We start from the raw sequence: 12836 nt of genomic DNA on the forward strand, positions 1-12836 counted from the left end.
AATGATTGCTTTCCAAAGTGGTCAACTGTGAATAATATTTCTAATAGCGACCTCCGTAGCCAACACTAGTTTGTGTAAATCCTCTAGAACAAAATGAATTGGCCTTTTCTCGCATGAACCGAGGGTCGCAAAGGGAGTTTCGTGCACTCGTTTGATATAGTCTCTCATGGACTCATGAGTCCATTTGATTTTGCTCAAGGCGCGAGCAATGAGCACGTCCGTCAAAAATGCCTGCTCATCCTGCGGGATTTCAAAGCTGCCCACGCGAATAGTGTTGGTAATCAAGTCGTGTGATTCTCGATTAAGTCCTTCCACGCCCACTTGATCGTAAAAACTGCTTTGGCTACTCGTCATACTAGAGCTTCCACTCCAAGGAAAATGTCCCACAACTGATGATTGTTGCTTTGAGATAAAAGACTGCAACTCTCGAAGGATTTGTCGAAGACCCATCGCAAGTATAAGCAAAGCGACTGAGTCATAATCGCATCGGCAATTGGAACATTGTGATAGACTTTCCCATAATGCCTTGCTATCTTGAGTGGCTTGTAGAATAATTGGAACGGGTGTCAGAGCGTGTTTACGCTCTATCTTCTTCATCTCAGATAGGAACTTTGTCTGATGGTCAAGACAAGAGCAACTTTCAAGCAACCTTTCTCTTCCTTCTCTAGGATAACCTCGTGGCTGCAAAATACCTAAGGCTGCAGCTGCAGGCTTCTGTAAGACACCTTGACCTATTTCAAGAAAAGATAGGTCGTTCCTTTGCGTGGCATAATGAAAATCACTATCGTACTCCTAAATATATATAAATAGATGATCGTGTTAGTAATGCATGACATTCGGAGTAAGTTTAACATTGCATTGCATATTGTAAAACCTACCGATGGCATTACAGATGCTCCAGATCTATCGTAGGGAAGCCCTAGATCAGGAACCAATCCGCCGAACAAGTCACCCGGCTCTTGCCAAGGCTGATCGGACATCGCTGTTGATATGAAATCTACCCCTTCGCTTAGATAATCGGTAACACTGTTCTCGTTAGAAAAGTGGTCGACTTCATCCCTTGCTGATTGTATATTTCCGTCGAATCTCATTGGAATCTCTTGTGTGGTGGTACAGTCCCTCAATATTCTCTCTTCGTTGAAGCCATCTAGCTTAGGTTTCTTTGTAGAAACCCCGTGCACTAGATCATCCCTTTGCCGGGTCCAATGTTGTTGTGTCTTTCTGTTCCTAGAGCCCTTAGGTCTTCCAATTCGATTTGGCGCACTGTATAGGCAGTTCTGCTTGGATCGTACACAGCCAGTGCAAGGATCCCCGCCAGTGCACTTCATTTTCAAATCATGGCATGCATCGCAGGCTGATCGAACCTTTCGCTCACTATGACTTTGCATCCTCGATGGTGTTCTGGGGTTCTGACCAAGCAGCGGAGAGGGTGAGGAAATGCAACCTAAATGGACTCAGCGTTGTGGGGTTCATTGGTTGTCTCTAAGTCGCGATCTTGTACCCCTGTGTAATCTACGAATCAAACTTCAAACTATAAGGTAATCTGATTCCGAACCAACCTATTTCGCCTCCATGTGCATAACAGAACGTATGAGGAACCCCTGCAAGCTATCTAAATAGCCAAACGGATAAGGCTCACTCTAGACAGGTGGCTCAATGTTTCACGGAGCGGAAAGGAGAGCGACCTCAGTCCCCAGTATGAGAAGGATCGACCTTGGAAGCGCGTCCACTTTCCACCTATCGTTCACATGAAGATAGTCTTATCTGGCTGTTGTGGTTATTTAGACGACGATCATTTACTTGGACACTGCAAGATAAGCCAGAAGGATCTCATCCTGGTCAACAACTTGTATTCGCGCCCAGCCACAAAAAGACATCCTCGCAGGCTTCAAAGGCGAGATCTATCTTGGCAACTTTTTAGTGTGGACTCTTTCCCTTCGAGTTAGCAGCCGCATTTTCTTCCTTTCGATTTTTTACTATATTTTTTTTTTTCCAACCCCTCTCTGAATAATAATTTGCTGCAGGTAGAGGTCTTCGGGTAAAATGTAAGAATTGTAGAACTACTGGGGAATCTTTGGGCTCAAGTTGGTCTGATACTTTTGTCCGGACCCTCAATCTGCTGGTTTCATGCAGTCAGACGGGAGTTCGGCGGTCCCGCGACAGGCGTACTACGCAATTGGATGACATGCAGTTATCACCCATCGGCTTAATCCTGCCAGCAGGATGGACGGATGGAAGAGCAGATTGCTCTGCTAATATCTTCTTTCATTAGTTAGCTCAGTGTTGCAAGATGCAGAGCGACTTCCTAAATGATGAACACGTTTATGGATTAATGACTACAGAATCTGTCCACTCTGCATGAGCAGTCGTAATACCGAACGTACGTACGTGTATACTACGTTCTAAAAAATTTTTCAGTCAGCCTCCTAGCCCTGGAGGTATGAAAACCTACACCATTTTTTCTCCCGGCCAGACAAATTGCGTCAAAAAGGATTTACTTAGGCAGCGAGCGACTTATTATGTCGCATAACCTCCACATTGCTTGCGCATTGGCAAAATCCCTCTCATGCGGTGAGAAGTTATTCGACATGCTTGTAATTATCTCCAAATACAACTCAGCAATGTTCTATTTAGGTATCCCGTCTTCGGTCTAATGCTTCACGGAAGTAGAAACCTTGGTCCGATAAGAACCTTCTTGTTTTATTTGCTACATTATACGCATTATTCTAGCCGAGGTACATGTTTGGACTAAGTCGGTTAGGTTGCATTCTCCTATTCCAGCAATATCGGGTAGATTTCCCGAGGCGGAGATGTCTCAGTTGCGTCCCCGCTCTACGCGGCCCGTCTCGAATCACCTATATTTTCCACATATGCACTCAACGGGTTTCGGGTCAAGCGGGCAGGATCTGCTGCCACACTACGGATGGTAAATCACCTCCGGTTTGTGATCGGCACTGTCAGATTCTGCACGGCTCACGGACTTCCGCGATATGTTGTGTTTTATGCCTTGCTTGAGTGGCGCTCACATAACTGCAATTCTTCATAGTAATCCTGAAGGAATCAACTTTGGCCGCCCATGAAGAAACCCTGATTTCACTGCCCCTTTTGTAATTTCTCGTATGTTTTTTTGCTAAAGCTCCTCCCGCCATTCACCTTTTCTTGCCTGGTAATGATTGATGTTGGAAGATTCCCTCGGCCGGGTAATCTTCGACACATCTTCGTGAGCGGGGTTCACGAAGTTACCGATATCATCAATTGGCATTCTATTACAATAATAAACACAAGAAAGGCAGTGCCTTTCTAAAATACATGATTCTCTCATTGTGGAAAGATGACATAAGATGACGAAAGCAGCCTTCAAAATAGGCAGGTCAAACTTGCGTCACGATGAACGCAGATAAAGCAGGCTGCTATACTTCTCACTAATTTCTACCACAAGATCAAAAACCTTCCCAGCTTTCTCTTCTATATAACATCCAACAGTCCCAAAATGGCACCAATAACACTCGCCTCAGTCCAAGCAATTCCTCTATCCTACGCCTCCTGCTCAATCGGCTGCAGCTCCAGTGACACTCTCCCCCGCAAACTCGAAGCAATCAGTAAAGCAGGATTCACCTCGATCGAGCTTTCATTTCCCGACATTTTGGAACATGCAGCAAATCTACAAGGCCATCCAATTTCGGCAGATAATTTTTCCACGCTCGTCACAGTCGCCGACGGGATCCGGAAGCTCTGCGATGCCAATTCATTGACCATCATGATGCTGCAACCGTTCGCGAACTTCGAGGGCTGGCCGAATGGGTCAACTGAAAGAGAGGATGCCTTTACGAGGGCAAGGGGTTGGATAGAGATTATGAAGGTTCTAGGGACAGATATGTTGCAGGTATGAATTGATTTGTATCGTGATTTGAGTTGTCGAGTTAACCAGCTCGGCAGGTCGGAGCTACGGATACACCACAAGACAAGATATCAATCGCCCGTGAAGCAATCGTTTCCGACCTCCGTGAGCTAGCCGACATGCTGGCAAAGCACAAATTCCGTATGGCTTACGAGAACTGGTGCTGGTCAACTCATGCACCTAGCTGGAAAGAAGTATGGGAAATCGTCTCAGCTGTCGACCGCCCGAATGTCGGGTTGTGCCTAGACACATTCCAGACAGCAGGGAGTGAATGGGCAGACCCGACGACAGAATCTGGACTCATCGAAGAGGTACCGTATGATGTTTTGCGCAAGAACTTTGCTGCTAGCATGGATGAGCTCGCTCGCACCGTTCCGCCTGATAAAATCTATCTGCTGCAGATCTCAGATGCGTACAAGGTTTCTCCGCCACTCAGGAATGAGCCTATTGAAGGACTAAGACCACGTGGTCGCTGGAGTCATGATTATAGACCTATGCCGTATGATGGGGGTTACTTGCCGATTGAGGATGTGGCGAAGGCGGTGTTGAAGACTGGATTTCGTGGGTGGTTCTCTATGGAAATCTTTGATGGCGGGCCAGAAGGGAAAGGGAAGAAGTATGAGATGGAAGCTTACGCAAAGAAGGCGATGGAGAGTATGCAGAAGTTGTTGATGAATTGCACGGATGAGTGATGGTAATGCAGTACGGTTGAATATTTCATTTTCTGAGACAAAATAGATATACATGTCAATTCCTTCCTTTATTCAATAAATCAAACAGGCGGCAAACGAGTACTTCTATCGAGAAGAATGCCAACGGGGATATATTCACGTCGTGATATCATAAGGCACAAAGTATTACCAAATTCAACAAGTCGGGCTCATAGCTCTATCTACCCTAAATCCGCCTTTCTGGGTAGACAACCATATTGTAGGTGGGAGAACGAACTCGTCTTGATTAGACATCGCCCTGGGTCCAAGGTGCCGACCCGATACCCCGCAAGTTCAAAATTATATAACCCATTATTATTCATAAAATACCATAAAATTATAGTATATAAGCAAGAAATTTAGAACTAGTTACACGCATAAACTTTAGTTGCGGGTTTTGGCGATGCCTGTTCCTGATACGCATGCTCACGGCGCGACAGCAAGTGGCGACCCTCTCGGAATTATGGAGAGTAAACATCTTTAGGTCCTGGTGCAAGGCTTTCAGTGGGGAGTGTAGTGCACCAGGATCTCATTTGTACATTGAATCGCATGGTAAAGCAGAAGGAATCGTGTAATAAGTTTTGACGGAGTCATTCAGAACTCCAAACGGCTATCGGGTGGCTTTGCCCCAGAAGAAGTTAACCAGGTCAAGAGTGCAAACGATGTCAAGCTTCATGCGGTTGACATCAATGCTGTAATTCTTCCCGCAGTTAGCAGTTTTGGGAAATGTAGAACGATTTTCATCTATTCAATCATAGCAGAGAGATCGCAGTCCAATAATATCTATGAGTCCTGCAATGGCACTGTAGCTACTCAATCATAGATCTACCCTTGAGAGATTTCTCGGAGAAACCATATGTTCAAATAGCGCAGCAGAAAATCAAATACCATCAGAACGTGGCATACGCTCGGTACAATGTCAACCCCGTTTTTGTCGAAAACTCCAGCTCAGCGTCTCTTGCGGCAAAATAGACATTCCCTTCCCCTACATCATGGATTGTTCCATCACCCACATTCATCTTTCCACAACCTTGAGTAACAATCAAGACACTGGGGCTCCCAAGCACCCGATGCTGCTCAGTTTCCGGGGGAAACAAGGTCACGCCCAAGACATTGAACTCGCTGAATGGAGGCGCATATTCATTGGACTTTCCTCTCAATCCAATCGGACTCTTCTTCGATTGGAGAAGAGACTCTCCTGGGTTATGTGGCTTGAATGTAAGTGCCTGTGCGAATAACTCGACATCGTCACGGTCAGGACGGGGGCAGAAGCCTGTGTTTAGGACGTTGTCAGACCGCGCCATGCACTCGATAATGTCACCTGAAAGGTACGCATGGATGCTGTCGGCTGGGACACAGACAGCTTCTCCAGGCTCCAAAATCATGTAGTTCATTAGAAGAGCGGCGACCAAGTTCCCGTTATCAAATTTTGAATATTGCTTGCTAAGTCGATCGAGGAGCGACGGAACATGGTGATCATTTCCAAACTCAGACATAGGAGTATCTTGTAGTTTTGTGATGGCGTCTGATACGGTGTCCGGGGGCAAGGTTAACAGATTCTTGCATAGTTGTCGTAAAGCTCCGTCATCAAAGTTCTTGTGCGCTGGCATAAATTGCTCCAATGGCTCCAGCCGCATGAGCTCTGCAATTTCGTCAAGTGGTTTGAATCCCACGAATAATTCAAAGCGAGACAATGCGATGGCGATCTCGGGCTTGTGGTTGGTGTCGCCGAATTTCTCAGGATCCCTCGCGTGCAAATGCTCGGCAAGGGCTTTGTCTGGATGGATTTGAAGTGGAAGCGCTTTAGCAATGGAGAGCACCTGGTCATAGTTAGAGCGAGTGTCATCTTCATTACATTTCCTCTATCTTTCACCTTGGGAAGAAAAGGGATGTCAGGCCCGTATGTATCGCAAACAGAGGGTCCAACAAGATCGGGATTATTCTTGAGATGCTCAGAGAGGAGCTTCCCAGTAGAACGAATCCGAGATGGCACAGAAGGATACGTCCCCATCCACATCTGTATGACATTAACACCATTGTTTCATTGTATATAGACGGAAGAAGTAACTGACTTCAGAGTAAGTCTCTGAGGCGTCCAGCTTTCCCGCGTCAGGCATATTCGACCAAAAGCGCCCAGCAAGTGAACTTTTGCCTTGTTTTCCCCACGGGTCATGCTAGAATTGTATCTTTAGCTTTCTCCAGGGTGTCATGTTTTGAGGTGTCTTACCTTGCATTCGCACACGAGTTGCAATACTCCGTCCGCCATTGTAAAGTGTGTAAATGAGCTGTTCGTAATATGTGAGAATCGATTATGAGATATTTTCAACAGATTTTTAGCCTGGCCCATTTAGTTGCCAACTGAGAGATGCGACCCATTACGTTGGTATTCCGTCATCCACATGCTCCTATGAACAGGTTCATCTCACATCGGGAATATCAGAACTCCGGGACATTGATAACTTCAAAAACTTGGTTCAGCTAATACCCGCCCGTTTACCAACATCTTAGTTATTTTGGCTATTGAAGGTAAACGCCGATTTCAGTCGGAGTGATCATACCATCATATTGACGTCAGAAATCAGCTTTGCTTTCCACGGCCTTGTAGCAAAAGATACGACGGTTAGTGTTTATATTGAGATGAGGACAATAAGGATCCATAATTAGAAACTATCCTACGATATAATCCACAGAGAAGCTATAAACAGGCTAAGAGCAAGTGCCGGAGCTGGGCAGGGTGAAAAGAAAGAGGAAATGCTAGTTAAGAATGTACATACTTGAATGAAGCAAGCAAGCAACCATATTGGAGCCCCAATTGGCGATCTTCCTGACATAGCGCCCACTAGGTTGGATGGTAACGGCTAGCCTAGCACGGCCGGAAATACGGCGAAGATTGACAAGGTCTACTTGCCAAATTTCTCAACCGTCGACACCATTTTTACAAATCATTCCTTTGCTGGCCGCCATTCGTGGTGATGGGGACCTTTCCTGACGGGCCCTGGATCCTCTCCAGTGACACCGGGCTTATCATATCCGTGGGCACCAAAGAAATCCATTTGTCCCTCCATGAATTTCGTCGGGAGTGTTGTGCCACCTCCATATTTCAAATACTCGAGAGATGCAGAAATCGCGGGAAGATATTGGTCGGCCAAGGTGCCCTGTACCACGATCTCTTTCAGAGAGCTGAAAGTGCGGTGCAGCTCCCCCGCGACTTCGTCGGAATGCTTCAGGTTTGTCCAATGATGATCGGTCGATAGGACAGGCTCTAATAGATCGGCTATACCGTTGGCTTGGATGATGCAGCCGCCACGCCAAACTCGAAGGCATTGGCCTAAATCAATGCCCCAACCCTCGTCGTCGGAAGCTCGTGTAATCATTTCTAGCCCCTGGCAGAATGAGGCTAGGAAACAGCAATATACGGCACAGCGTAAGTGCTCGATAACAGATTCTTTGTTTTTGATCCCCTGGAGTGGCCTGGGCTCTGGAATTTGAAGCTTCTTGGCAGCCAACAGCCTCTCCGCTCTGTTTCCGCTAGCAACGCGCAAGTAATGAGCTGTAGCAAGTGTAGGTGTCGCTATATGCCGAGATGCTGACTCCATGATGTTCCAATACGGTGTACCTTCAGTACCATCGTCATCCTGGACGACTTTATCCAGGACTTCGTCGAGCACGTAATGATCTTTGCTGTCATCCTCATCTTGCCTGCCAGAAGGCATCTTGGCGCGTAGCATGTCGACCGCTATATCGAGCAGATAGGTACCTCGTAATTCTCCCCGGTTATTCCACTGGCTGAAGATATCTGCTATGGCACTGTAGTCGAGTTCCAGGCCATTGTGGAGAAAAGACCACGCCTCGGCCAAGGTCGATAACATGCCTCCCTCAATCCCATTGTGAACCATCTTCACATAATGCCCCGAGCCACCAGGACCAATTCGAGCCACGCATGGATTGCCTTTAGGGTCTTTCGCTGCGTATAGCTCGAGTAGTGGCATCACAGTCTCCAATGCTTTCGCATCACCGCCTGGGGACAGACTTGGACCACGACGAGCCGCCTGGTAGCCGCCTGAAACACCCATGCCGATCCAATGAACACCGATCTTTTCGCATTCTTCCTGTCTTTTCTGGGTACGTTGATAATTTTCATTGCCTCCATCAAGGACGATGTCTCCATCCTTGAGATTGCTCTTGATCATACTCAACACAGACTCTGCCGGGTTACCGTGCGAAATGGAGAAGAGGAATAGTTTGCGTTTCTCATTCTCCAGGCTTTTGACAAATTCATTGATATCGTGAAATGTGGAGATTCCACCTTTGGTCTTGTTGTTTTGGGACCATTCCTTAAGCTGGTCGACGTTTTTCCCATTGACATCCCAGATCGAAACTTCAAGACCCAATTCTGAGAAAGCGATGGCCATCGGTGTACCCATATTCCCAGCACCAACTATTCTGATGCAGTGGAACTGTTTCAGTGCATTGTCTTTGTCAGAGGTTCTTGCCATGGTTGGTGCCGCTTGGAAGGATCGAATGAAATTAAGACGAAAGACAGCTCCTTTGATACGATCTTGATCAACAATTGAATCTGTCCTAACAGTACAGATACTCAGCTTTCGGCTCATTCATAAGCGCTGTGGTCAAAATTTAAGTGTCATAGTTGGGATTATTACGTCATCGTGAGCACACGGCGGCGCGAATGACTTGATTTTCCCCCATGTCACAGTCCTATATACAACAGAAACGGAGTTACTGCAAGTTATCCACTGTCTAACAAACTACTACTGAACTTAAATTTGGCTAATGCAGACTTAAATGGCATCTTGGTTGCGGTGAATTGGCAGTGAACTGCCTATATAGCGTTGTTGACTAGATGACGGGTCCACCGCGAGATCTTTCAAAACCTGAGAGTCATGTCAAACAGTGAGATTTTAGACACTAACATGCAAGTTATCAGACCAGGTGGATGAATGAGACCGCTAATTGCCTGTTTATCTTACCTAGTTTTAAACACAGTACGTTTCAATGTTGAACAAAATGCCTCCCCAACCTCCTTACCCCCGGAGCGGGTAGACTGTCATTCTCATTCCAAAATTATAATAGTAGTCCAGTGATAGTGTTTCACCACGAACTCAACCTTTTTATATGCTTGTTTAGCTTGAGGATTTTCATCAATATAAGAGTTCAGTCCATCCTTGTTGTCTAGATTGTAACCGTGCTGCATTATGAGACTGCCGGCGCCACGGCCTTTGTAGGGCTGGCTGTACATAAAAATTCTCCATCTTAAGAATGTGCTTCGTGGGGAATCGGGCAAGTGAGTCCTCCAGGAGGAACGGGTTCGATGCATACAGTAATGTGGGCCGTCTCTCGTGTATTTTTCTCTGTTCTTTCCCATAGCCCCAACACGGCGACGGCGGCTTCTTCGTCGTAGCAAGTTATGAATTCGTTGGTGTACTACTGCTATCAGTGTTCCGAAATTATGAGCGTAAGAGAGGTGTGAGTAAGAAGTCATGAGTTCCTAGGGAGACCTTTACCCTGACTTCTGTGGTTGCTCTGCACGAGTCATGCTGTAAGCACGGGTCAGCTTGTATAAAATCAGCCAGAAGTGACAACCCCGCGACTCCTTTTTTTTCCTTCCTTACGTGCGCGTACGCATAATCTTCTGCTACTATAAAGCCTCATCTGCTCACCATTGCCGTAGTCACTAATGCAATGCCTCTTGTCTCTCCTTCAATGCACCACTCCAACGTAACCATCTATTACTCGAATCAGATCGTTGAACAGCCTCTTTTCTCCCCAAGTTTCTAGTCTTTACATAATGAAGTGGGCAAATTAATCGAGGCTTCCATGTGCTATCGTTTGCTTCATCCACGTACTTTGTTTCCGTGTCTTTGTTGTTCAGGATTTAGGTTCAATTCTGGTCGTATCTACTGCCATAGACTCGCGCTATACCCTTCTCAAAGGCCATTAGGCTGGAGTTCATACCGAAATAAATTTTTATTCATAAGACTAGCGAGGTATCGAATCAAGTGTTACGCGGGCTGCACAAGGTCTGCCTCATCTTGAGCTGTCCGAGGTTCCTTGACTTAAGGAAGAATCACCCAAGCAGAATGAAAGTAATTTTCGGTTCTTCCATTGTTTTCCGATTTAAAAAGAAATTCGCAAAGCACAAGATGAAATGATGGCGATCGATGTCCGTATCAAGGTTTTCTATTTTACTTCTTCTCTCCTCTCTCAACGTCTGGGGTGGACTCACGGGCGAATAAGATTGCCGTACAGTGAATCAGGTTTCGGAATTAAGAGTTTTGGACTGATTCTATACTTCTGTGACGAATGACGTCAGGATGACCACAATAACCTCTATCAATATCTCTACAAATAAAAACATCCTCAGCCAGGTTTGTGCGGAGCATAAAGAGCACAGATTACTTTGGACAGATCAATAAGGTGCGATTGATAAGTACCATCCAACACTTCTCCAAAGCGAGGACCGAGGGGCTGTTTCCTAATCTGGAGCATCTCTGGTGCTACCCTAGTCTTCTTCATTACCGCCGTTTCATATCACCTCATTTTTGAATCATTTTCCTACTAATTTCCTTGCCACACTACCAAACACACGTTCAAAATGACCGACAAACAAATCATCTACGCCACCCCGCCAGCTCCGGCCATCGATCCCTCCCTGACCTCTGGAACTTTCCGGGTAAAACTCGTCCCCCGGCCCGTTCATATCCCCGCTGATAAGATCCTCGTGCGCGTGCACTACCTCTCCCTGGAACCAGCTATGCGCCAGTGGCTCACTGCCAAGCGCTCATACATCGCTCCAGTCGAGGAAGGCGCCGTGATGCGCGGACAGAGTATCGCGCAAGTTGTTGGCGTGGGCGAAGACCTCACCTCGCAATACAAGACTGGTGATTGGGTTGTCGTCGACTCCGGGTGGCAGGAGTATGCACTTGTGGGAGAGCGCGAGGCTGAGAAAGTGACCGTGCCTCCAGGCGGCCGCCGCACAGACGCGATCTCTATACTCGGTACGACCGGGCTGACGGCGTACTTTGGACTGCTGGAAGTTGGGCAGCTGAAAGCGGGCGAGACTGTTGTTGTTTCTGGTGCAGCCGGTGCGACGGGCATGGTGGCGGGCCAGATAGCGCGGATCAAAGGGGCCAAGCGGGTTGTTGGGTTGGCAGGCAGCGATGAAAAGTGTCACTTCCTAGTCGAGGAGCTTGGCTTTGATGCTGCTATTAATTATAAGGATACGGATTGGCGGAAGCGGCTTAAGGCGGCTACGCCGGAGTATATTGACGTTTTCTTCGACAATACTGGTGGAGATATTCTTGATGCTTGCCTAGCGAGAGCGGCTCGGGATGCACGCTTTGTTATCTGCGGTGCTATCAGTCAGTATAATGCTGCCAAGCCGCAGGGCCTCGCTAATTTTATGAGTATCATTGTAAGTTTTATTTCTGGGTTCACTGGTCATTCATTGGTCTGGGAATGTTGAGGCTAATAATTACAGTCGCAACGGATCATGATGAAAGGTTTCATCGTCTTTGATTACATCAAGAATTACCCGGCTGCACGGAAGGATTTGGCCTCCTGGTTGGCTGAGGGTAAGCTCAAGCGAAAGGAGCATATCGTGCTTGGTGGCTTGGAGGCTGCGCCCCAAGCCCTCGTTGATCTCTATGCCGGTGCCAACACCGGTAAGATGATGGTTCAAGTTGCCCCTGTTAGCGAAGCGTTGACAAAGGCCAAGCTGTAACCAAAGTCTTAAATAGCCCTCGATTGCAGTACTGCATCAAAATAGAGCAAATGGCGGACTGCTCGATGCAAGAAGACCTATACCCCTTCTGCCAGCATCTGAAATTAAATTTTTACAGCTTGAAATATTTCCAAGTTGTTCTCGAGCTTGTATATTCACATTACGAGCTACCAAGTTCATTCGTCTGAATCTCAGTACAGGAATTCTGACGGGTTTAATGCTCAAGATATATAGCGAACGACTAGCTGAACAACACCAGAATTTTACCAAAAGACATAATCGGAACGTTGCACGAGGTTTTTTACCTCCCAGGCTTTCGAAATAAACGAAATAAGGAGTCACATACAAGACCGAGGATACCATTGATGTATCCGATCAATTGGAGATTCCCATGACTCTGTATTGTATTACCCTTATTTCTTACTATTCATGGTCACATCTAGTTACATAACATATGAATCGGATCAACTATAGACCCTGTCTGATG

The 12836-nt window shown here is 46.6% G+C and overlaps 4 protein-coding genes across 4 annotated transcripts; 2 read left to right on the forward strand and 2 right to left on the reverse strand.

Annotated features, from left to right (window-relative positions):
- Positions 1 to 3490: 3490 nt before the first annotated feature.
- On the forward strand, positions 3491 to 4590 carry N7446_007477 (sugar phosphate isomerase/epimerase family protein; the record flags this gene model as incomplete). Its single annotated transcript, XM_058516222.1, has 2 exons — positions 3491 to 3883; positions 3937 to 4590. 2 exons carry the CDS (start codon positions 3491 to 3493, stop codon positions 4588 to 4590), a joined length of 1047 nt encoding a protein of 348 aa, XP_058373400.1.
- Positions 4591 to 5498: 908 nt separating this feature from the next.
- On the reverse strand, positions 5499 to 6874 carry N7446_007478 (uncharacterized protein; the record flags this gene model as incomplete). The annotated part of the gene is made up of 4 exons (XM_058516223.1): positions 5499 to 6428; positions 6482 to 6625; positions 6681 to 6782; positions 6836 to 6874. The coding sequence occupies 4 exons, from the start codon at positions 6872 to 6874 to the stop codon at positions 5499 to 5501; spliced, it is 1215 nt and encodes a 404-aa protein (XP_058373401.1).
- Positions 6875 to 7550: 676 nt separating this feature from the next.
- N7446_007479 (uncharacterized protein) lies at positions 7551 to 9104 on the reverse strand (the record flags this gene model as incomplete). Its single annotated transcript, XM_058516224.1, has 1 exon — positions 7551 to 9104. One exon carries the CDS (start codon positions 9102 to 9104, stop codon positions 7551 to 7553), a length of 1554 nt encoding a protein of 517 aa, XP_058373402.1.
- Positions 9105 to 11221: 2117 nt separating this feature from the next.
- N7446_007480 (MDR family NADP-dependent oxidoreductase) lies at positions 11222 to 12349 on the forward strand (the record flags this gene model as incomplete). Its single annotated transcript, XM_058516225.1, has 2 exons — positions 11222 to 12040; positions 12107 to 12349. 2 exons carry the CDS (start codon positions 11222 to 11224, stop codon positions 12347 to 12349), a joined length of 1062 nt encoding a protein of 353 aa, XP_058373403.1.
- Between the last annotated feature and the right edge of the window lie 487 nt (positions 12350 to 12836).

This window comes from Penicillium canescens (assembly GCF_028828765.1).
Source record: "Penicillium canescens strain IBT 15451 chromosome Unknown utg000004l_segment0_segment0, whole genome shotgun sequence".
Lineage (NCBI taxonomy): Eukaryota > Fungi > Ascomycota > Eurotiomycetes > Eurotiales > Aspergillaceae > Penicillium > Penicillium canescens.